The sequence below is a fragment of the Oenanthe melanoleuca genome, chromosome 15 (assembly GCF_029582105.1).
Source record: "Oenanthe melanoleuca isolate GR-GAL-2019-014 chromosome 15, OMel1.0, whole genome shotgun sequence".
Classification (NCBI taxonomy): Eukaryota; Metazoa; Chordata; class Aves; order Passeriformes; family Muscicapidae; genus Oenanthe; species Oenanthe melanoleuca.
This window is the reverse complement of record NC_079349.1, coordinates 8,214,229-8,238,928: the sequence shown is the minus strand read 5'-3', so window position 1 is coordinate 8,238,928 and position 24,700 is coordinate 8,214,229. Positions and strand designations below refer to the sequence as shown.

The following is a 24,700-nucleotide window of genomic DNA, read 5'->3' as shown; positions in this document are numbered from 1 at the left end:
AGAAGTAAGGCCCTTAGGGCTGAGATACTCTGTCCGGTAACCATTGATAAACATTTTCTGCTCTTGGCACAGCAGAATTTGCTCTCTGTATTCCTAACTTTATTTTCTTGTCTTCACCAAAGTTCAGTTATTGCTCAGCTGCACTTACACAGGCAAAACACCCCCCTTCTCTGCAACATGTATGTCTTTGGTGAGATCTACCCAAAATAACAGGAGAGGTAAATGAAGCTTACCTTTAAGCCACTGTACGGGAAGGATGTGTTGAAAAGCTCAAGTAAAGGGAACGGCAGGGTTTAAATCTGAACTTTGACGCTGGTTTTTTGTGTATCTCCCAAAGTAAACATTCTCTAAACCAAACACTGCTAAACTTACTTCGTCAGCCAAAATCCCTCCCTTGCCTAGTGCTCTCTGCTGAATTCTCTGTTGTTTGTTGAAGTACTTTTTGCGGGTACTTGTTCCCTTTTGAGGAAGGTCTTTGAGCAAAAATCGGTGTGTATGTAAAGTTTCAAAGTCAAGCACGCACATAAACTTGACTGTTAATGACAGGAAGAGCCATTCAACTGCTGCTTTGTGCTGAAATGGAGGACAGGGGGAGCACCTTATTGCAAATGTGTTTTTGAGGCCTCTGTGGTTGTGATGGGGTTTCTTCAGCTGGGGTTGTATTGGTGCAAAGATTTCCACTGCACAAACAGCTTTTAACTGTAGTGTTGTTCACCAGCTGAAACTCAGACTGATTCTATTATAATAGAGAGATTTTTTTCATGCTTTTCCTTTTTCAATGACTAATCTCCCTTGATTTACAAATGCATCCAAAGTTGGCTTTATGTAAGGTTTTGCTGAAGTACTGCTGGCTCTCATACCTAGAGAGAATTATTGTGGTTAAAGAAAACTTCTTCAAGCTAGATTAGAATGTAATGTTTTGTTAATAAAATTTACAGTAGTAATATACAGTCATATTGAATAAAGCTTGTGGTTTAATGGACAATTTCTTTTGCAGTTTATACACTGCCTGTGCTTTAACTTCTTTTAGGATAGCACATTATGATCTTTGTTATATAAATTTATCTAAAATTATATATCATGTTGGCTGAGATGATATACTGCTCCTCTGGTGGTGGCAGCTGTTTGTGCAAAAAGTATCAGAGAATTTTAATACATGTGTTGAAAATAATGTTTTTTTACTTGCTTGTTTAGATAGTAAATTCTTCAGAAGTGATGTCATTCGGTGCGTGGGTGCAAACAATGAAAGATCCCCAATTGGTGCCTCAATGTATTTCCACAAAGCTGATAAACAATGGCAACCAGAAGTGTTTTTGATGAGTATTTATTTTGTTTGGAGTTCCTTTACACTGAAGCAGAGCTGCATGGCATTGTCTACAGCACAGTTTAAAGGACCATGTGGTCTCTTTCTCCCTGCAGTGGATAGTATACTAATATTATGTATTCTCCTCAGACGTTGCTGTATCAGCATGGTGTTATTCCTGTGTAAAACAAAGGAGATTCTTACTTCAGACATCTCAAAGTTAGCCTTTCAGCTCTCCAAAAAGAACTCAATTCCTTCAGTATAATAATATAGCAGTATAACACTAGTTTTTCATAGGTGACAAAGAATATTACCTTTGTAAATCATAGTAAATAAGATAAATGAATTGGTTCCTTAGTGTGGACTTAAGTTATTCTAACTCCCATCATTTTCTAATGTTAATTTTTATTTCTTTGGTAGCTCACTAGACGCTTGCCACCCATCAAGGAGGCCAAGCCCAGGCTACAGAAGCTGTTCCGTGATTTCTGGTTGTATTCAGTGCTGATGGGATTTGCTGTGGAAGGATCAGGTAGTCTGCATTCTAGGAGGACAACGTTGCTGCTCACATTTAAACTTCTGATAAATCTAAACACAGCTCTGTGCAAACCATTCACAGCTGGAAGTAGCTGGAAAACAAATTGCAGGCATAAGGACATTTCAAAGCAAACAGCTTACATGACAGTTCTCTGGTGGGATTTCTTTAAATCTTTGCAGTTTTGTTATCAGATTCAGCACAGTACAATTGTACTTAATTTTATTTCTAAGTTAATAGCCTTAGTTAAGAGTTTTGATAGCCAGATTCCTGAAATGGAAGATAAGACACATGGGGTATAATGGTAATTAAGTAAAAACTTCACCTGTACATACTGACTAAGTTTGGAACATGGATCACATGTGTTGAGTGTCTGTGCTTAAGAGCATGAAAAATCTGCCCTAGAAGTAGTGCAAAGCTTGGTAAAGCAAGTAACTTTGTGAAACTTGATTTTTTTTTTTTTTTTTAATCCCTCATTCCACCTTCCTATTTCTACTTCTGTTCCAGGTCTTTGGCCAGAAGAATGGTACGAAGGTGTGTGTGAAATTGCCACTAAGTCTCCGTTACTCACATTTCCCAGCAAAGAGCCACTCCGGTCTGTTCTGCAGTACAATTCTGCCATGAAGAATGATACTGTGACTTCTGTAGGAGTTCATTTCTTTTATTTCCTCCTTCCATAATGTCTGCCAGTGTTAAATATATGTGATATATTGAAATAGCACAGCACCCCTTTCAGCCTGCCTCCTGTTAGTGAAAAGCAGCAATTTTACACTGTTCTTCTGACATCAGAGTGCATAAGTGATTTGGGGTCAGTTTTCTGGCTTGTTAATACAACTATTTAGAGGGGTAGCTACACCACCTTGATTAGGTGCAGAAACTAAGTCTTTGTGGAGATGGAAGCCTCTTAGTGCTTTTTCATCCATTTTGTATCCAACAAAACTTGCACTGATTAAAAAAGAAAAACAACCAAGTTTGAAAGGAAACAACGTTTAGGCTTTCAAAGAAATGTTAAGTTTGCTCTGGCTTGATACTGGTATTCTTCTCTCTCCCTAGCATTTGCAGGATAGACTTTGCAGGACAGATTTTGCCCAAAGGCTCTTTTTGGCTTATGAAATCTCCCAAATAATACAGAAAATCTTCATTGTGCCTAGATATGTAGTTCTGTGACACCAAAGACTGGCACATGTACATGAAGTGTCGGGAGCTGGACAGTGCTGATGTTGGTCAAACTTGCATGCATTTAGTGTAGGAATTGAATTTCTTCATTGGTATAACTGCATGGGAATTAGCAATTATTTCTGCCAGAAGCTTGATTTCAAATTTAATTCTGTTCTGTATTTGAAGCATTGTGACTTGAGTCAGGGGAAGTTGTTCTGAGTCTGTAGGCACAAGCAGCCTGACATATTGTTTGTGAAGGTTGAAATGTTAGCAAGTAGCTGAATGCATGTTTGAAAGCACAAACTAATATAGGACTCCCAGTTTAGATAACTTAATGGATTCATTTCTAGGCTGAATTAAATGAATTACGGAGTACCATAATCAATCTGTTGGATCCTCCTCCAGAAGTGTCAGCGTTGATCAATAAGTTGGACTTTGCCATGTCTACCTATCTCCTTTCTGTTTACCGCCTAGAGTACATGAGGTATATGTTTATCTATATTTAGTTTTTTCACTTATGAAGCAGGAAAAAAAACCCTAAAACAAAACTATCAGTAGATCCCTGAAACAAAATCTAAAATAAACAAGAACTGAAACAAATAAACAAACCCCCTGAACATCCCAACTTACAAAACTCTCCTTCCCTAGAGTGCTACGTTCAACTGACCAAGATCGCTTCCAAGTCATGTTTTGCTATTTTGAAGATAAAGCAATTCAGAAAGACAAATCTGGTAAGATTCACCTGTCTAGGTTTCCTCTCAACTTGAAGCATGAGGAAATTATCTCCAGGTCTGCAAAGCAGAAACAAATCAAGCAGCTATGTAACAAAATATCATGTTCACCAGATTGCTGCTGCTTTATTCTTGCCATGAACACTGGTTTTGTTTTGAAACAAGTTTAATATTGGCTGAGTAAACATAAACACTTTTAAACTGTTAAGCCTGGTTTATAAAACAAATGTAATTTTGACAACGAAACCTGTCACTTCTCTCCATTTCTCAGGCATGATGCAGTGTGTGATAGCTGTTGCTGATAAGGTGTTTGAAGCTTTCCTGTCAATGATGGCTGATAAAGTAGGTTACCTGGAAACTAAAATTTTGAATTTGCATAAATGTTCTCATTTCAGTTTATGAAAGTGAGTTTGTCTGTTCCTTTAAGAGCTTCAGACTTCTCCTTGGCATGTTTTTTAGCCCAAAACTAAGGAGAATGAAGAAGAGCTGGAGAGACATGCTCAATTCTTGCTGGTGAATTTCAACCACATTCACAAGAGGATCAGGAGAGTTGCAGACAAATACTTATCTGGTCTGGTAGACAAGTGAGTATAGATATCATGTTTCTCTTTTCACAATTTAGTGGTTGCTTAGGTACTTGATTACACTGGTCAAGTGGATTTCTAGGCTGGTACTTCTGCTGAAACATCTCTTTGAAAAATTACATTCAGTAGCATTTTTAGCCTGAGCTCTGAAACCCCCACACATTAAAATGTATGTCTGCTTAGTAGTGCCATGGGTGGAGCAAAGCAAAGTTCCCATGATGGAAATGCAATCTCAGCTCCTATGCAGTAGCTCTTCTCAGCTTTTGGCTCTGGATAAAGCCAGGCTGCTGTGAGCTATGGCAGTCTTTGTGGCTTCTGTTGAGTATGAGCTTACCTAGGCATGTATAAATCTGGCTCTTTGAGCAGCTGCCTTGATAAAATAATGGCCTTCATCAGCTCTCCATGGTTATTGTGTTTCTGAATTCTGTCTTGCTCTAGATTTCCTCACTTGCTGTGGAGTGGAACTGTGCTGAAGACTATGCTAGATATCCTGCAGACATTGTCTCTGTCTCTTAGTGCAGTAAGTGTTTGGCTTTCTTAGAACTTTTTTTTTTCTTTGGTTTGTTCTGCATTTATTTGATACTTAATTGAGTTTGTAATTTGGTTTTCCTTTTACTAAGATTGATAAAATCATAATTTTAAATTTGGTGAAGGAAGAATTATCTTCGCAACCCTATTTCATAAGTAGTAAAAGTAGTGCTAAAAAGTTGTCAGATGTGGTTTATAGTTGTTGAATTGTCTCATTTGAAATGAAAATTTGGTGGTTTTTTCTGGTTTGTGGTTTGGTCTTCTATAAATTAGTCTTCAGATTGTATTCTCTCCAGTCTGTATATGTGTATCCATATTTCTTGAATCTGTTACATGCTAGAATTTTTGAAGATGGAAATGCTTTAAAGAATTTTATTTTTATACTAAATGTTGAGGAGAGTGCTTTGAATTTTTGAAATTATATATTCTAAAAATCAAACTGGAATACAAACAGTTTCTTTTAGAGCTGTTCAAATTAAGAGCAAATGCTAGCAAAAAAGTTTTGGTAATCAGGCTTCTTGTTTGCTACCTGTTGTGTTAGTGTCAGGTGATGATAAATTTTGTCTTACTGAGAGTTGATAATTGTTGATAATTAATTGTTTTAGGACATTCACAAGGACCAACCATACTATGACATTCCTGATGCTCCCTACAGAATAACAGTCCCTGACACACACGAAGCCAGAGAGGTGAGTGGCCCTCCTTGATTTATCAAAGAATGAAATAATGCCTCCTTTTATAGCTTGGAGATAAATTAGTGAGCTGCTCTGAATGGTCATTTTTAAAAAGTACTTCCTTGGGTAAGAGTTTTCTAATAGGATATGACACAGTATTTATGTTTTTCTGAATTTAACTATTTTACTTGACTTAAAGTGTGACAGTTCTTTCCTAACCAAGAGCACATTCAACTGTTACAGAAAATTTTAACTGTGTCATGTTGCTGTAATTCTCTTGCTCCCTATGTTACTTATTACACCATTAGACTCAGTGCCTCATGTTAAATGTCCTGTATTTTACTGATTGTGTTGATGGTTTTTATTCTAGAGTATAGTCAAGGACTTTGCTGCACGCTGTGGGATGATTCTACAAGAGGCAATGAAATGGGCTCCCTCTGTTACAAAATCTCATCTGCAGGTAATGGGCCTACTTCTGTGAAAACTTGATTTTTGCAGATCTTGGACACTGCAAATCTACCTGAAGTTTATATTTCCTCCCCTAAAAAAAGGAGCCTCAAGTGATTCTATCTTTGTGTGAAAGGACAACTAATTACATTCCCTTTTTCCATGTAGTCCAAAACACTTCATCTTGTAAGGGTTTTTTTTGTCAGAAGTGATTCTTTTAAGACAAGAGCACGGCCTTTAAGCATTTATCATGATAACTTTATTAATTTTGAATATAGGAGTCTTACTCTTTGTGTATTTAGGAGGACATTCAGAAAATCTTATTGCCAGGAGAGCAATGCCCAGAAGAGATAAGTAGAGACAGTCTTTTGTCACAATTGTGTATAATTAAGTTTCCCATAGTTTGCAGTGATGCAACACTTGCTTATGAGCTGCTTTGTTTTGAAGATAATCAAGTATTTTGGAGTTTGGGGTTGTTTTTTTTTTTTTTTTTCAGGAGTACCTAAACAAACATCAGAACTGGGTATCAGGCTTGTCCCAGCACACTGGACTGGCCATGGCTACGGAAAGCGTTTTGCACTTTGCAGGCTACAACAGGCAAAACACCACTCTGGGCGTGAGTATTGTTTGTTCCTTTGTGCACCTGCAGAGAGACCTTGACAAATTAGAAGGCTGAGGAGGGATCTTGGTGGTGCCTACAGTCCTCACAGGATTTGGTCAGTCCTGGTACTGTTGTAACAGTCCTGATACTACTCTGATTACAAGCATAAGGAAATTTAAAACATAGGTGAAGGAATACAAAGATAAAAAGACAAATTATCTGACATGAACAGTATAAACACCTTGTTGTGGTCTGGCCATAGGCAACCCAGCTAACTGAGAGACCAACTTGTGTGAAGAAGGACTACTCCAACTTCATGGCTTCTCTTAACTTGCGCAACCGTTATGCAGGAGAGGTAAGCACAGGATTTCTCATGGATGTGGGGTGTCCAGAAGCTCTGACATCACTTCTCAGGGAATGATGTCCTTTCAACCTATACTGGTGTATGGGTCTATGTTACATGGAACATAGTCTCTAAATCCATTCAGGATAAAGAGTATAATTTTCCTAGTTATTAAACAGATCACTTTACTGTTAGTCTTGCCGATAAAGCTAAAGATTAGATAAAGCTAAAGATTAGATTGCAGATAAAGCTAAAGATTTGGTAAAGTAGTAACAAAAGATGCCTCTGTCTGTGGAGCTCCCCAAACAGCACATGACCAGTACTTAAATGGATTCCTAAAAATATTTCCTCTGTTGAAAACACCCCTGAATTTTACAGGTTTCTGGAATGATTCAGTTCTCAAATGCCACAGGACGAGCATCTGACCTGAATAAACTTATGGTCAAAGACCTGAATGCTGCTCTTGAATCAAGCAACACTGAATTCTATACCCAGGCCATGTTTAAGTTGACTGCACTGCTAATAAGCAGCAAAGGTAATGAAAACCAAATGGAGTTCTGCTTTCTGACAGTGAATGCCAAGAATAATAAACTACAAAAACTATCTATATACCAATCCAGTATGGATCAACTTGCAGCAAAACTGTATGTTGAATTTTTTCAATTAAGCTTATATTGGGGAACAGCCTCCTTAAACCAGAAGCTATTTATTATTAGGAACTGATTATTACCTATGGTGCACACCAATTTCATGCTGATGTGGAAAGCAGTTGCTCTGTTGGAGAAATCTGAGTGAATGTTTGGTTTCAGACTGTGATGCCCAGCTCCTTCATCATCTGTGTTGGGGACCCCTGCGAATGTTCAATGAACATGGCATGGAAACAGCAATTGCTTGCTGGGAGTGGCTGCTTGCTGCCAAGAATGGAATAGAAGTGCCGGTAGGAAGCGATTTAACTACTCATTCTCTGCCCCTGAGGGGGAAGAGTGAAGATTTTGAGAGGTTCACAGGTGCTGTGAATCTGTGTCAGGGATGTTTAAATGCACTGTTAATCACTTTAGCCTGCCAGGAAGTCTCTGTTCCTGTGTTGTTGAAAGTCTGAGCACCCTCATGAGATGGACTGTGGGAAGCAGACCTTTCTCAAAAGCATAAATGTTACAGCAAAAGAAGCCTGCTAGAATCCCCTTTGTAGAATTTACTTTGCTGATGAGATGGCTGAGCTGTTCATAAATTGACTCTATATTATCACAAACTATAGAATGGTGCTTTAAAACAAAGAGAAATTAGTGTCCCTGCTCGTTAATCAGCCTCTGGTATCTGGTATTGTACCTTTACATAAAAACATAGGCTTGCAAATGTCCTAATCCTGTAGAGGCTATACCAGTTGTATTTTTTTGAGATGGGAATCAATGTAATAGTAATAAAGCAACTCAGCATGGTGTAGTGACAGTCCACACAGCTGAGAAAACGGCCTCTGGTAATTGCTTTGCTTAGAGAGCACCAAATGTTTCACTTGCTGGAGATAATCATCCATCTGAATTTACTTAATTGAGTTTACGTGCAGGTTTCAGTGGTTAAATTCTTGAGTATCAGTTTCATTTTTTTTTCCATTGGGCATTTGGGGAAATGTCTTTGTCTCTGATTGAGGAGAACAGAGAAGCACCCTTGGTTGCTCAGTCTCATTACTACACAGGATGCTGCTTCTATGAACAGAATCAGCAAAACTGGATTATGTGCCATGTTTATGTTGTGCTCGATCAGCCAGAGTGTGTTCAGTGGGCTCAGTGGCCAAACTGTGTCTTCCAGGTCACAGGAACCTGGCATGTGCTTGTCTCTGCTGGGCTCACGTGGGAGGCAGCAGCCTGTAGCAGAGCAGGAGGATGGATGGCATGGGCTGATCTAACAGTTCAGTCTCCTCAGCAAAACACAGTGCCAGGCTGCTTCTGCCTTTAGTCTTTCTGTTACTAGCTGAGATTCTGAGGGAGTCTCTCTTCCTTTTGTTATGTAGTATGTGAGACAAATATTTTCTGTCAGATGTGATAGGCTTGTCTCTGCCTCTTCATCAGCACTGCAGGGAATTTTAATTGATGTAGTAGGTTCTTGTGTGTGCTGTGGGGAAAGATTGTGCTTTCCATATAAGAAGATGCTCTTGAAACACCTTCCTTTTTGCAGTTCATGCGGGAAATGGCAGGAGCCTGGCAAATGACAGTGGAGCAGAAAGTTGGGCTGTTTTCTGCAGAGCAGAAGGAAGCAGATCCATTAGCAGCCTCGGAGGAGAGCCAGCCAAGGCCCTCTCCACCAGAGGTGACCCCACATTACATCTGGATAGAGGTGTGTATTTCTTCTGAATGTCCCACCTGTGGCAGTCTGTATTTCCAGTTGCTGTGATTTGGGAAAGGACTGGAGTTGTGTGCTCACAGCCAGGAGAGAGAGACTCTGTTTAGATGAGCATAATCATTGAGGGGGAGAAAAGTGTTTGAAACAGAGAAGTCTGGGAGTGGGGTTTGAAATTCAGAAAGGTCAAAGGAGGCATGGTATGTCTGTCTCTTTTTCTCAGTTTTTGGTGCAGAGGTTTGAAATAGCCAAATACTGCAGTTCTGACCAAATCGAGATCTTCTCCAGCTTGCTCCAGCGGTCCCTGTCCCTGAACATCGGGGGGGCGAAAGGCAGCTTGAACAGGCACGTGGCAGCCATCGGGCCCCGATTTAAGTGAGTGCTTTTGGGCTTTTTCTCCTGGAATCACAGAAATAAGAAATTTGATTATAGGGAGATGGAAGAAAACAACTAGACACTACATGTTTAACTTGTCCTTGGCTTCAAGTGGTGAGAATTGCTTTAAAAGCCTCCAGGGATGCAGTCTAAGCTCTGTTTTCAAAGCAGAAGTTCATCACTTCAGCTTGGAAGTAATTTTTTGATGTTTCAGGAAATGTCATGGGATGATTTCATATAGTGAATTGCCCACATCATGGATCTAGTAATGAATCTAGTCTTTGCTTCATCAGTTATTTTCACCTTTTGTGATTGAAGGCTTTTTCACTTTCTGTGGTTCAGCAGCCACAGCTTTGAAACAGACTGATGACAATGTGAACAGGTTGCCAGGAGCTCTGAAACAGATACTTCTCAGGCTACAGTTATAGCTGTAGCTGTGGTTTGCATGGTGGTGTATTGGTCGCCATTTTGAGAGAGCCAACATTTCCATTCTATATTTTGCTTTTTAGGTTGCTGACCCTGGGTTTGTCTTTGCTGCATGCTGATGTGGTTCCAAATGCAACTATCCGAAATGTTTTGAGAGAAAAGATTTATTCAACTGCCTTTGATTACTTCAGGTGCTCTTTTATTTGAAACAACGCACTGAAAATGTGTTTGTGTTTTTCCTGAACCTTCAGTGATACTTCAAAGCAGCAGCTGTCTTTCTCTTCTAGTGATTTTTCTTCCTTTCCTTTTTTACCCACTTTAACAGAAAAATGTCTTGTGGTTTAGTATAGTTCATATATTATCTCAAAGAGGCTTCGATATTAGTTTCAGATTTTATGTGTGATTTTAAAAGCAGGAATGTTTCTGTTCTTTTCCCTTTTTTGCTTATTTTGAAGTGTATTCGGTGCTCAAAATTGTATCTAGATTTATAAGGTTTAAAGAACTGCTGTTAGAGTGTGTGTGGCTGAAATACAGTTTCATTGTTCTCAAAATACAGCCACACTGAATCTGATCATTTCAACATTTGACTCAGGCACAAAAGAAAATTTAATTAATAGGAATGTCTGAGTGTGAGGAGGTCAGTCAGTCCTAACATTAACTTTCAAATGAATCCAGGATGCTGACAGACTGCTACCTTAATTTTCAATTATAATTGGAAGTTTGTGCTCTTCAGTCAGACATAATAAAGTCATGAGGATAAAATGTAGTGATGTGTGGTCTCATCCTTGTAGATTTCAATCAGAATAAAAGATACTACTTGATTAGGTTGGTGAGGGTTTTTGACTGCTAGGAGTTTCGCACACCCCCCCCCCCCCCGCCTCAATGCATTCAACATCACATTCTTTTTGTGATTTCTTCAAGTTGTCCTTCAAAGTTCCCTACACAAGGAGAAAAGAGGCTCCGTGAGGATATCAGCATCTTGATCAAGTTTTGGACAGCAATGTTCTCAGATAAGAAGTATCTGACTGCCAGCCAACTTGTACCACCTGGTGAGTTCCTTTAAGTGCTGTTTTAGAAGCGTCTGGTTTCTTTGATTGGATTCTACATCAGATCTGTGCTCTGTTCTTAGATAATCAAGACACCAGGAGCAACCTGGATATCAATGTTGGATCTCGGCAACAGGCTACACAAGGATGGATAAATACTTACCCTTTGTCCAGTGGCATGTCAACCATATCTAAAAAATCAGGTATTTTTTTGATTGTAACCAGCTCATTACAGCCCATTTTACAGCATAGTTTATGTTCAGATATTTAAAGTCAATATTTACCTTAAACTTCAGGCTCATATTTTGGCAGGGCATTTAATTACCAGTGACAAATACTGAAAAACGAAGGCAGAAAAAGTCTCACTGGTAACAAGCAGGGAAGTTCTGAAATCACCAGAGTTTTTTGGTAGAATGTTCAGTTCTGTTGTGTAGGAGAAATAAGTCAAGAGGAAGAGGTCAAGATGTATTGAAGTCCTGTAAGGAAATTTTTTGCTTTGTGAAAACATGCTCCTAGTGCTTTTTTGGGGAGAGCAGAGTGACATGGACTGTGGTTTTGTACTGTTTTAAAGCTACGTGCTCTTTCTTTTTAGTTGACTGTCATGTTCCTAAAGTGAATACACTGCTGGCTACAATATCTCTGTAGCCTTTTGTACTCCAGGTATTCAAAGAACACCTGCACGATGAGTGGTTGCAGTGCTGACTTCCTGCCACCACCCTGATCTAAGTTACAGGTGTCCTGTGGTTCTTCAGTTCTTCTGTGTTCATGTTTCCAGGTGTGGACAGTTTGAAAGTGCAGTTTAACCTACTGAAAAAAAGCCACTGAAAACTTTTTAATCCTTTACTCCAGGAATGTCCAAGAAGACGAACAGGGGAACACAGCTGCACAAGTACTACATGAAGCGCAGGACGTTACTGCTCTCATTGCTGGTGAGTCATCAGAAGGATGGGCAAACTGCATGAATTTCTAAGACCCTCTTATTGTTGCAGGATATGTAAACTGAAGTATGAGATTGGGAGTGTTTTCCTTCTTCCAGAAAACCCTTTTTTCCTGTTTCCCTCAGGCTACTGAGATAGAACGCTTGATCACATGGTACAATCCACTGTCTTCCCCTGAACTAGAGCTGGATCAAACTGGAGAGAGCAGTGTAGCAAACTGGAGGTCTAAATACATCAGTCTTAGTGAGAAGCAGTGGAAGGATAATGTGAATCTGGCTTGGAGCATTTCTCCTCATCTTGCTGTGCAGCTGCCTACCAGGTGAGATATTTCAAAAGAAACAACTGATGCAATTACTGCTGCCTTAGAAGTTGAGTATTTACAGTAAGTACTGATAGCACTTGCTGCTGGTTGCAGCCTTTTGCATACTGTGACAACTCTTTGAGACCTTTGAAAAGAACTAGATTACTTAATAGACTCATTTGGCTCAGTCACTAATGAAGTCCAACTGCCTTTCCTACCATCTGCTCTTTGCCAGTGCTTAGACAGTGTTTGATCAGAAGAAATCAGGTTTGTTTTTAAAAGCATTCAGCCCATTAGCAAGCATAGCACTTAAGCAGTGCTAAAAGTATCTTGGAATGCAGTGTTTTAGTTAGATATTGGCTTGCACGATAGTATTATAGGAGAATTAGCATAGTTGGCTCCAGAAGGGAAAGGAAATTCTTTCCCCCTTACAACAGTGATAGTTTTTGCCAAGTAGAGTTCTGTACACTGGTTGCTGTAGAATCCCAGACAGAATATTTCAGCCAAGAATCCACTAGTGGAAGTGGGCTGAAATACACCTGGTTTATGCAAAAGCACTGGATGAGGACCAGCTGTTTCAGAATCCTCTTTCCACAGCATATTGGTGTACATTATTTCATAGTTGGACTATTTGTTTATTGAGCATATAGTTATCTGCCTTCTACTGTCTTCATCTTCACATAAATAGAAGAAGCCATCAAAATTTTCTAATAATATTATTGTGTTCCTGGTTATCCTTAGGTTTAAGAACACTGAAGCTATTGGAACAGAAGTGACCCGTCTGGTCCGGTTGGACCCGGGAGCTGTTAGTGATGTTCCTGAGGCAATAAAGGTACTTGTGAATATTTTTACTGTTACAGAGCTCCAGGAAGCCCATTTCATTCAGATATATTGGAAAATACAGTCTTGACTTACCACAGTGTATGTTCTAGTGCTACACATATCTCTGGTAGGAGAGAATGACAGAACAGCTGTGGAAATAGGGTGCTGAGGGGAAAATCATAGCAGTAAGTGAGGTAGCCAGTTAGCTAATGTACATTTTGCTTCTGGATATTCTCACTGTACACAAAATGGCTCAAAACTCATCACTTGCATTACAGCCACCATTTCTGTTCCTTTTGCATAATAAGTGAAAAGATCACTGTACCAAGCCATAATGAGTGCTGCTGAAGTTATTTCAAGCATAACCTTTTCTGTGTGTCCAGAGGCCAAGGTCTGGAAATTAGGAAGGCTCATCATGCTGATCTGCAGTGAAGCACTTCAGTCTTGAGGGACAGTCTTGTCAGAGCTGCATTCTATACATCACCTGTAAAATAGAGGCAGGAAAATGGAACCTTTTTTTACCCTTTCAAAATGACTCATCCTTTTCTCTTTCTCCTTGTGCAAGAACCCCTGGATTGTGCTTTTAGTAACTTCATTTGGTGTTCTGGGAGGTGAGGTGATTCTGTGGGGAAAAAATGCATTAGATAAAGCAGCCATAGTTTTGTTTAAAAAAATGTTCCATATTTCACTTGCCCTGTTGGAGGGAGCTAGATGACAGCATCACTGTCTGTTGTGTCGTACCCACACATAAGTGAGTGCTACGAACCCCTGATGTCTGACCTGCTTTTTCAGTACCTGGTTACCTGGCACACGATTGATGCTGATGCACCTGAGCTCAGCCACGTTCTGTGCTGGGCACCAACAGATCCTCCAACTGGCCTGTCCTACTTCTCCAGCATGTATCCACCTCATCCTCTGACAGCCCAGTACGGAGTTAAAGTCCTGAGGTCTTTCCCGCCGGTAAGAAGAGTTCCAAGAAAGCCTTAACACTCCAGGTGAAGTTATGGTCCTGGCCATTGTGGCCACAAGTTTCATTTTAATGTAATGGAGAGATGTGCTAAATGGGCACAGCACACTGCAGAATGTAACAGAGTGGGATGGAAACTTGAAGATGACTGTCCTATGTAAAACTGGCACATGTACTTGCAGCTTTGTTGTAAATGACACTGAGCTGAATTCTTCAGATTGCCCTTCTCAAATCTTCTCTTTTGTCTCTTCTCTCAATGACAAAGTTGTTTCTTCTAAGGCAGCAGAAAGCTGGTTTTTAGCACTTGTCAGACTTCTATTAGGACTGAAAGATTATTAGGATGTGAAGTACATGATTAATGATATTTTTGAAGGGAGTAACTAAACAGTATAATACTTTGATTTGATAGAGTTGCATACATAGTTTAAAATAAAGAGGCAGTGGGATTTTGTTTATCACCTAACTGAAAGGAGCTTTTCTTTGTGTATGTGACTCATCTTCCTTTCTGACTACTAAAACAAAACAGTAAAACCCTGCCATCCCATCTCTTTCAGGATGCCATTTTATTCTACATTCCACAGATTGTTCAGGCACTGCGGTATGACAAGGTGAGATTATTCATCAGATGCACGTGAAGAAAACATATTTTTAATGCAGCTTTTAGATTTAAAGCATAAATGAAACAAAAATTAAGTGTAATCTAATGCTGCTTACTATTATTCTATATCTAATACATAGAAGAAAAATTATTGTCTCTGGAGGCTGGCTGCTTTGCATACACCTCTTTTATGAACAGATAAACTTGAGAAAGGCTATGTACCTCATCTGTCAGGAAAGAGATTTTGTTATGGGAAGCCCCAGGTGAGGACTCTGTTTGAATAAAACTTTTGGAGGTCTGCACAAGACAACCAGTAATGAAATTAAACCATTACCTTTAATCATTTTGCTGTGGAGTTAACCAAAGAAGACATCCAGGACTGGTGCTCCTTTACACATATGAAATCAGATCTCAGCTTCATCTTGCAGAAGCCAAAGTAAAGCTTGGCAACCAAGTTCAGAGATCATTGATGTGGGATCATATTACCTGCCAACAAGTCAGTGAACTATGGTCAGTACTTTATTTTCAGATGAACATATTCCTATCCTATAGCGTAGGGGACTGATTATAGTTATTCTGTGAGAACTCTGCAATGCAGAGCATGAACATCACACACCTGTCTGCTAATAGCAATCCAACAACTCAGGAACACCTACAGACTACAAAAGTAGTTGCAGATAGAGGAAAGGGAATGTGGCTGTCGGAAGGAGTGTGATTTTCTTGGACACTTAAACTTTATATTTCTTTCCAGAATTTCAGTGGAACTGTGTCAGCACATTCAATTCTTGCCACCAACCTGTACAATGCGCATGACATGTAGATTTCTGGTATTACAGGAGCATGTAGTGCCAGGCAAGACCAGTGTCCCTGTTACACTATGCTTTGTATATATACTAGAAGATGCTCTGAGTTCAAAGAGATTTGAAATCTGAAAATAACAGATGGAAAATGGCCTAGAGGTTGGGAAATGACAGAATAGGTCAGTAACAAAGCTGAAAACAGTTTAAGATCAGTTCACTGCCTTTTTAAAAACACTGTCATTCATGTCTTCTTAGCAAAGTGAGCGTGAGTGCAAAGGTCTTCTTTCCATCCATGTAACGCTTTCTAGGTTGGAAGAAAGTTGGAAGAATGGCTGTCAGAAGCAGTAATATTGAGTCTGAGAGTTGTAATGAACTTTGATCCTTACTGCTCTGCGTATGGTTGCAGATGGGTTACGTTAGGGAATACATCCTGTGGGCAGCTTCCAAATCTCAGCTCTTGGCTCACCAGTTCATCTGGAACATGAAAACTAATATTTACCTGGATGAAGAAGGACATCAAAAAGATCGTGAGTACTTTAAAATATAATCTGACTTGACTCCGTTCCTTTTCCTAGTCCAGACTAAATTTTCTTCCTGCTTCTTGCTTGTCAGGAAGAATCCTTTTAGCAGGGAAATTCTCTTTTATTTATAGAGGTAGGGCCCATTCTACATCAGTGCCTGGTAGAGTCTGTCAAGAGAGACAGAGTGCTGGTTCCCTCAGTACCTTTTTCTGAATGCTATCCAAAAGTGCCTATGGCCATCACACATATAATTTTACTTTCTGAAATAAAACAGATGCTTCCTTTTTTTCTCATGCAGCTGACATTGGGGAACTTCTGGAGCAGTTAGTGGAAGAGATAACTGGCTCATTGTCTGGCCCAGCCAAGGAGTTCTACCAACGGGAGTTTGATTTCTTTAATAAAATCACCAATGTTTCAGCCATTATCAAGTAAGTATTGTACTTCAGAGATTGTGATCTGTTTGTGTAAGTTTGAAACAAGTTTGAGGCTAGTGTGTAGAGTAATATATAATATGCAGGTAATTAAAAGATAATTCATCTTTCTAGGCCATTCCCTAAAGGAGATGAAAGAAAAAAAGCTTGTTTGAGTGCTCTGTCTGAGGTGAAAGTGCAGCCTGGTAAGATGTGATTTAGTTGTATAAAATTGTGGGCTTTTGCATTCAACATGATTATTTATTTTCTGCAAGCAATGAGTGGCAGCTTGTAGAGATTTCGGTTTTGGTGCTGGTGGCTGTTTTTGTTCAGTTGTTTCTCTCTTGAAAAAAACTAAAATATTTTTGCCCATTCAGTCATTTCTATATTAACCAAAAGCAAGTTAGATGATGTATATCTTGAATAAAAGTAGCAGTGTATATCTGAAGAGGAAGGATAAATAAACTCCCTTGTTTTTTACCACCTTCTTTTTTAAAAAGATGTGGTATTTTTGAGAGGTTTTGTTATCTCAAGAATGAAGCATGTCCACTTCCTTTCATTCTCCTCTTTCTCCCATCAGGCATTCCCTTGAAATGTCATTATCTGAGGATCCTTTCAATAAACATGTTTTCCCAGCCTGAATCTTCTCTTTAAAACGGAGTTTGTTGAAAGCTTTTCCTGACCTCTAACAGGTCTCAAACCTTCTACCATGTTTTGGTGTCTGAAGGCACTGCCCAGTGCACTGGGGCTGCTGCCTCATCTGATTCAGGACTGTTATAAGAGATGCCCTTTCTGTACCCTTCTGTGCTACAAGTTCTACAGCATTGGCTCAAAACTGGATTTTATAGTTTCTGGGAATCTCTCACTAATGCAAAGGATACCACATCCTTCATGGCTTACAGACTGTAATCTCCAGTTTCTCTCTAACATTAATTCAAAACTATCCAGTGAAGTTGTAGACACTGACATCAGTTACTGTCCAACTTGCATTGTCTCACTAGCTGGTGGACTTGTTCTCAACTGTCTGCTCTGTTTTGCAGGCTGTTACTTGCCCAGCAATCCTGAAGCAATTGTTCTGGATATTGATTACAAATCAGGAACTCCTATGCAGAGGTACCATGCTCTTGTTATATTTATGTTTATTTTTAATATTTATATATAAATATTTATATATATATATATATATATATACACACACACACACATATACTTATTAAGTTAATGATATTCAAGTATTTTTCTTTAAATTTTTGTTTGGCTAATTGCACTAATCATCATCATCTTTGTTCCTACTGTAATTTAGTGCAGCAAAAGCACCCTATCTGGCCAAATTTAAAGTGAAACGATGCGGAGTCAGTGAGCTTGAAAAAGAAGGTTAGTAACTGCAACTTAATCATTGATACTACTAATTAATAGTCAGCAATTCCTTTAAGACTGCCTGTTTTTGTGACCTCTACCACTGCAGAAAAATTATTTCTGTGCTGAACTTTATCTGCCATGGTTTAGCTGAGAAATTAAACTGAATCAAGGGAAGAGAGAAGAAAATTCTGAAAACTTAAATCTTTTTTAAGTCCCAGAAAGCAAGCCACATAGAGCTCTTGAAGAAATTATAATAATTACTTTAGACTAAAATAGAAATCACTGGCCTTTTCTGGGTTTTTAGATGGTAGCAAAATCCAGGTTTTGGCAGTTTTTCTTTCATAAAACATTTTGTAGGAGTCTCCAGCTGACTAGCTCAATGCAATGCAGGCATTTATCAGGTAAATCATGAACGCTGGTTGCAGATGTTCTAATTCCAGTAGACAAAGGGAACTATCTTATGACGATTACTTTGTAAGGCAGAAATATCTGTGGTGCACCTGCAGTGAAATGCTGTGGGTTTCAGTGAAGAGGGCTTGTCATGATAGAAGGTTACTCATTAAAGTCCATGTCTGGATTTTGCTTGGTTCTCTTGTTGCAGGTCTGCGTTGTCGCTCTGACTCCATCGATGAAAGTGCAGAAGAGGATGAGGACAGTCAGAAAATCTGCTGGCAGGCAGCAATCTTTAAAGTGGGCGATGACTGCAGACAGGTACAAAGCTATCAGGCTTTGCACTTAGAGGAGACAGATTTGTAGGGGATAATGCGTAAGAAAATTAATTTTTGTATAGAAATATTGTTCTTTGGAACTTTGGTAATCTCTGCTAGTTATGGACTGAGAGGGAGAACTGTGTTGTACCCCTAGAGAAATTCTGGTTTGGAAATAAAAGCCATTCTGTCAAGACAGGTTTACCAAGCTTTAAAAAAATTTTTGCACAGTTTATTTTTCAGTTGAGCTGCTGGTAATATAGAAGTAGTTCCTGATGTGGGATCTTGTACATTGAAGTTTGATTGATTAAGAGGGAATGCTGGTTATTATCCCTAGAGTTGTAAGTAGCCCTTTTATCAAAGGGTGATAGGCAGTTCTTTCTTAGGTCAGCTGTTAAATCATCAATGTTGCTTGCTGCCCACTGACACAGCATTTATCAGTTCCCTTTTTGATTTCCCCCATAGAACAAGTACACATCTACACACCTGCTTAACTTACTGTGCACTTCAGAGTTCTTCAGAGCATATTTATAATCCAGTTTATGACCTGTAACCCCTGTAATGTTTGTGCATTTTTTTTCTTGTCTGACAGGACATGTTAGCTTTACAAATCATCGATCTCTTCAAGAACATATTTCAGCTGGTAGGCCTGGATCTTTTTGTGTTTCCGTATAGAGTGGTGGCCACAGCTCCTGGGGTAAGTAGGCTGTTAACTGTAGTGCTGTAGAAAATAATTCCTAAATCAAAAACACTTTATTCCAGCACACATAAAAACTCCATGCTACAAGGAAGTACTGCCTACATCACTTAGGCCAAATATTTGGAGTGTCAGCAGTAGGAAGAGTCTTACCTTTTCTGCTTCCTGCTTTTCTGAAGGTTTCGGCTCTGAAATTTTACTGCTTGCTAATGTTTGTTGTTTGATCTCTGGGACTACATTGTGCAAAGCAGTGGAAAGTCACAGAGCTTGTCTTAGTTACATGGAAATCCTAAAAGTAAGGATATACTTTTTTTTAATTAATAAACTAGAAATTCTGTATTTGGTGATGTATAGGCTCCCCCACATTTACCAGAGAATCCTGTATGACTGCCAAGAGCCATGAACAAAATATATTTGAGAGCATGCTTTACAAACCTGTTCTTATTCTTCCCCTCCAGTGTGGTGTTATTGAGTGCATTCCTGACTGCACATCCCGTGACCAGCTGGGCAGGCAAACAGACTTTGGGATGTATGATTATTTCACAAGGCAATATGGAGATGAGTCTACCCTTGCATTCCAAAAGGTAAAATATGAGTGGGCAAGCACAGCGAAATATCAACTGAGAAACATTCTCTCTAATAGAAATAATGACATATAATTGCATAATGACTACTGTAATGCTGTACCTAGTTCCTGATGCTGATAATCCATTTTTAGCTATTAGTGAGTTAGCTAAAGAAGTAATTGCAGCTATAGAAGTATGGAGAATGTCATTGGACATCTCTTCAAACTAGTCACGAATGGAAAAAAAGAAAAAAGCTTTATTCATCTGTCTCATCTCCTGATGGAGAGTTATTAAATTCTGTAAGTTGTTCTGATTTGTTTTAACTTGTTGTTTGTACAGGCTCGCTATAATTTCATCCGCAGTATGGCTGCCTATAGTCTGCTTCTGTTCCTGCTCCAGATTAAAGACAGGCACAATGGCAACATCATGCTGGACAAACAGGGACACATCATTCATATTGGTCAGTTATATGCACCTCTGAATGTCAGTTATTACCTTTGCTTTCTGCTCCTAAGTATTGCTGATACAAGACAAGGAGCCTTTTCCCCTTTGAGATCCATCCATATACTGATTTCACTGTTTGTAAACACACTTGAAAGGTTTTCATGCCTTCGTGCCAAGTGTTGTGTGTTTGTGTTGGCTGCTTCTGTGTAAATTTAGCTCTGCAAAGTTTTGTCAGGTTCAGGAAAGTTTATACACACATATGTATGGATGACACTGTTTATGTACTCATGCATAGATACATGTGTGTATGTGTGTAATTATAGAAATGTGCCTTTGGATTCCTTTCATCACTATAAGGGTATGAATTAAACTTGACAAGTGAATTTGTATAATTGTATGAGGCTTTAACCTCTGCTTTAGCGTTGTTTTTTCTGGAACTGCACAAATATTTCAGCAGTTTATTTGATATCACCATTCAAACAACATCTGTTGTCGTGTCATGATGATGATGCTTTTGTCGGTATTCTTTCACTTCACCAAAGCTTTTTTCCAGTTGAAGTTAAAATGTTTACATGCAATCCACCTCTCTTGCTTCCGTCTTGCTTCCATCAGCTTTAACGGCACACAGTTAACCGACGAAGTTTATGAGGCAGTCTATCTTTTGTGCACAGATTTTGGGTTCATGTTTGAAAGCTCACCTGGTGGAAACCTGGGCTGGGAGCCTGACATTAAACTGACTGACGAGATGGTGATGATAATGGGAGGGAAAATGGAGGCAACGCCATTCAAATGGTTTATGGAGATGTGTGTCAGAGGCTATCTGGCAGTCAGGTAAGATGTTCTTAGCTGCTCACAGTGGAAGTTCTTGCATGCCCAAAGCCAGATGAGAATATAAATAGTAACCTATGTTAATTTGTAGGGAGTCTGAGACTGTTGACTGTCCTGGTACATCTTGCAAACTCTGAAATGTAATAATCCTGCTATTTTACAGCTTATCTTTGTGGTATTTTTTCTGTGCTTATAATTTAAAATTTTATATATTCAATTTATAAATGCGATGTTTCACACATTTCAGCACACAATTTAGTGCACTGTTAATACAATATGAAACTACTGTCTTGGAGTCAAGATCGTTTTGTTTCCTTGAGGGGAAACAGTCTGGACAAAGTTTTTGTGCAAAGCAAATCTGTCAATCAGGTAGCAGAGTAATAGCCTGGTAGATAATCAATGTTCTGAGCAAGAGGACAAGAAGGAGAAGGGAAGCTCGGCTGATGTAGCAAAGAATTACACAGAGTAATTAAGATTAAAAGATAGTATGTTCCTGTGGTGTTGCTGGTTTCAGCCTTTTGTACTATTTTGGTGCACTGCTTCACCTTTCTGACGCCAAAGAAATGTTGTTAGCTAAAGCATTTCTTTTCATTATCCTTCTTGAGACTTCATCTTGCAGCATTCTGAGTATCTGACAGTCCAGCATAAAGGAGTGACATTTAATTAAAGTGACAGATTGCAAACAATGGTGTAGCTTCCCCAGCAAATGTAAGAGGATTATCTGTGTTGATTTAATTACAGAAAAAGGTGGGATGCAGCTCGTTGAACTCCTCAGCTTGTCTGCTTTACCTGCTAAGGCTGCAGGAGTATGAGTGCTCTTTTTTGTTCTCTTTTTCTCTAGGCCTTACATGGATGCTGTGGTCTCACTGGTTACATTGATGTTGGATACAGGGCTGCCCTGTTTCCGAGGGCAGACAATCAAGCTGTTGAAGTAAGTCAGTAATATATATGAACTGGAAAACGTTTTTATTAAAATGTTATGTCATTTTGTACCAAGTGGTTCACAAGAAGTATTTACTTGCAGCAAGTGAAATCACACCTGGCTGAGCTTGTGCAAAGACACATTTGTACCATGTCCAAAGGAAATCTCACTAATTTTCTCTTATTTGGTTGTAATTTTCTGCATATAGGCACAGGTTCAGCCCCAACATGACTGAAAGGGAGGCTGCAACTTTCATCATCAAGATCATCCAGAATTGTTTCCTCAGTAACAGGTTTGGCTTCTATGCATGTTTTCTCCCTACAGCTAAAGGAAGGCCATAAGGCTTTGAACAGAGCTGAAAAGTAGAGTTTTATCAGTCAGATACCAAAAATTTTTGGGTCATTGATAATTCAGATGCTAGTGCAGGGTAGCAGCTTTGTTTCTGTATGTGCTGCATCTGCTCTGTTTTGTGCTGGGAAGGAAGATTTAAGTCCAGGATGGTCAAATAGCAAGGCTGCTTATTCTAATGAATTAATATAATGCTTAAACATCTTACGTGCATGTTTTATTATGCTAGGTAATGCAAACTCTGTGGGATATATTGGAGAGTCTAATACAAACTCTTGTGTAGTTCCATATGGGATCAGCTTGAGACCAGTGCCACTCAGTGGCTCAGATACAGCCCCACCAGAATGGATGTTCCAGTGCTTGCTAGTGCACCTGCTCAGAATAATGTTGGGGGGGGGGGGAGGGTTGAAGGCAGTGGCACTGCTATATGAATGGCCAGCACCAGCTTAGTTCTGACAAGCTTGAGCTTTTCTACATGTGGCTTTGTTAATCTGTGACCTGAATAAGCTCTGCCCATGGATAATTGAGTTATCTGTAACAAGCTGAGATTTGTTTGCTCAGTCACTCATCAGAGATGCTGCTGTTAATGCTCTTATTTCCCCTGCTTTGAAAACTTTTATCTTCATTAATAGCATTCTCCTTAATTAAGATGACTTTTATTTCCACATAATCATGTCTCCATGCAGCCCTGATGATCCTGATTCATTCATTATGCATTTCCTTCTCCTAAAACAAACTGCAAATGCCATGTGATGTGCTTGTGGCTTATCCAAACACAGGATCCAAGCTGCTGATGCTGCTGTCACACTGAGAAGTGTGGAAATACTTTCTAAAACTATTTTAAACAAGAACAGGATGTTTTGTGCTGTCTGTAACAGTAACTGGGCCTTCACGAAGCCTTCAAAGAATGGAGGGCTAGTTTTGATTAGCAGCTGATTTCTTTCACCCATGTTTTGTTTCTGTAGGATTCTGATGAATGTTTCTTGACAATGGGTACAGTGTTTTTTAGACTTTTACTTACCTCTGGCTTTGCTTTTCTTCTCTAGGAGTAGAACATATGACATGATCCAGTACTACCAGAATGACATCCCCTACTAGACACTAGAGATCCACTGCCGAAGTGAAATGTGCAACCCCGTGCCCTCACTCCAAACTTGTGACAAACAGATATTCTGTCACACCTCAGTATCTCCCACCCTCTGTGTATGTGTGTGTACATATTGGATACATGTTTCCTGGACATTATTGCAACAATCAGTTCTGATTCATTCCTTTCTCTTTACCAGGTTATATGTATATTACCGTTTTTTCCCTGGATTTTTGGAGTTGGGTTGCAATCACAATAAAAATTGTATTACAGTTATAAATGTGTGAAAGTGATAAAGCTTGAGGAGTTGGATAATTTTTCATGCAATGTAAGGATTTTATAGTATCTTTCCTGCACAATCTCACAAAATGCCATTGAAGGGAAGGGTATGGATTTCTCTTTGGAAACAGAAATGTTAACTTGTCCCAATTTTACTGTAGAAAAAGCTTGATAATCATCCAAGGTGGTCATGTCTTTGTAGCTGTGTTCATACTTTGCACTGTACATGGTCCCTGCTACATGGTCAGTATTTCATATGTACATGAAGAATGTATTTTTTCCTTTTGTGTGTTTTAAAAGACTCTACTGAAGATATATTTAATCTATAAAATGTAATAAAAGACCTTAGACTTCGTGTCTGTTGCAAATGTTTGTAGTATATATACATCACTCTGCACATTTGTGTACTGTTCATTATATTATGCCCTTTCTTTCTAATAGAGAAATCTAATTTATTCTTCAGCTGCTCATCCATTTCCAGTGACATTTTTTACTGGTAAAATAAATGTTTAGTGCAAGAGCTGGAATGTAGGATCAAGGTAAAGCTCCCCAGTGTTGCTGACTAAGGACCTCTATTCTGGTCTGAGACGTAGGTCTTTTGGGGTTTTTTTTCCCCCTTTCTACATGCTTGTCCTTTTACATGGACTCTTCAACGCAGGGACTGTCCATTCTTTAGGGGATTTTTTTCCCCTCTCTTTAGGGGGATTTTTCCCTTTTTGGGAGCTTTTCCCTAGTGTCCGGGTTGTACCCTCAGGGAAGAAATGGGTGCCAGGCCTGGGCCGGGCCCCGGGGCCCCCCCTGGTGGCCCCCGCCGCTGCGGCGAGCGCGAGCTCCGGCGTGAGGGGCGGGGAGGGGCGGCCTGAGCCCTGCGGGACACACCCAGCGTGAGGTACACACCCAGTGCTGAGGGACACACCCAGATCTGAGCGACTCCCGGCCCTGAGAGACACACCCAGCGTGAGGAACACCCGGCCCTGAGGGACATATCCAGCCCTGAGGGACACACCCAGCCCTCAGGGGCGAGGGG

General features: G+C 39.5%; 1 protein-coding gene across 2 annotated transcripts in view; it reads left to right on the top strand.

The window, feature by feature from the left end:
* Positions 1–24,028, top strand: part of PI4KA (phosphatidylinositol 4-kinase alpha) — a 54,052-nt gene extending 30,024 nt beyond the window's left edge. For both annotated transcript variants that reach the window (XM_056504066.1, XM_056504068.1), the window contains exons 20-55: positions 1,724–1,832; positions 2,343–2,479; positions 3,344–3,477; positions 3,642–3,724; positions 3,996–4,066; positions 4,184–4,308; positions 4,747–4,828; positions 5,442–5,525; positions 5,881–5,970; positions 6,454–6,573; positions 6,821–6,913; positions 7,280–7,436; positions 7,711–7,838; positions 9,071–9,229; positions 9,456–9,607; positions 10,117–10,224; positions 10,955–11,082; positions 11,163–11,282; positions 11,929–12,008; positions 12,143–12,336; positions 13,060–13,150; positions 13,933–14,100; positions 14,662–14,715; positions 15,912–16,032; positions 16,325–16,454; positions 16,572–16,642; positions 17,477–17,549; positions 17,740–17,810; positions 18,397–18,506; positions 19,095–19,199; positions 19,658–19,783; positions 20,105–20,225; positions 20,881–21,040; positions 21,879–21,968; positions 22,168–22,251; positions 23,354–24,028. In XM_056504066.1, coding sequence (XP_056360041.1) covers positions 1,724–1,832; positions 2,343–2,479; positions 3,344–3,477; positions 3,642–3,724; positions 3,996–4,066; positions 4,184–4,308; positions 4,747–4,828; positions 5,442–5,525; positions 5,881–5,970; positions 6,454–6,573; positions 6,821–6,913; positions 7,280–7,436; positions 7,711–7,838; positions 9,071–9,229; positions 9,456–9,607; positions 10,117–10,224; positions 10,955–11,082; positions 11,163–11,282; positions 11,929–12,008; positions 12,143–12,336; positions 13,060–13,150; positions 13,933–14,100; positions 14,662–14,715; positions 15,912–16,032; positions 16,325–16,454; positions 16,572–16,642; positions 17,477–17,549; positions 17,740–17,810; positions 18,397–18,506; positions 19,095–19,199; positions 19,658–19,783; positions 20,105–20,225; positions 20,881–21,040; positions 21,879–21,968; positions 22,168–22,251; positions 23,354–23,405 — 3,981 coding nt within the window. In that variant the 3' untranslated portion in view covers positions 23,406–24,028. The remainder of the gene's footprint in view (positions 1–1,723; positions 1,833–2,342; positions 2,480–3,343; positions 3,478–3,641; positions 3,725–3,995; positions 4,067–4,183; positions 4,309–4,746; positions 4,829–5,441; positions 5,526–5,880; positions 5,971–6,453; positions 6,574–6,820; positions 6,914–7,279; positions 7,437–7,710; positions 7,839–9,070; positions 9,230–9,455; positions 9,608–10,116; positions 10,225–10,954; positions 11,083–11,162; positions 11,283–11,928; positions 12,009–12,142; positions 12,337–13,059; positions 13,151–13,932; positions 14,101–14,661; positions 14,716–15,911; positions 16,033–16,324; positions 16,455–16,571; positions 16,643–17,476; positions 17,550–17,739; positions 17,811–18,396; positions 18,507–19,094; positions 19,200–19,657; positions 19,784–20,104; positions 20,226–20,880; positions 21,041–21,878; positions 21,969–22,167; positions 22,252–23,353) is intronic.
* Positions 24,029–24,700: the final 672 nt, after the last annotated feature.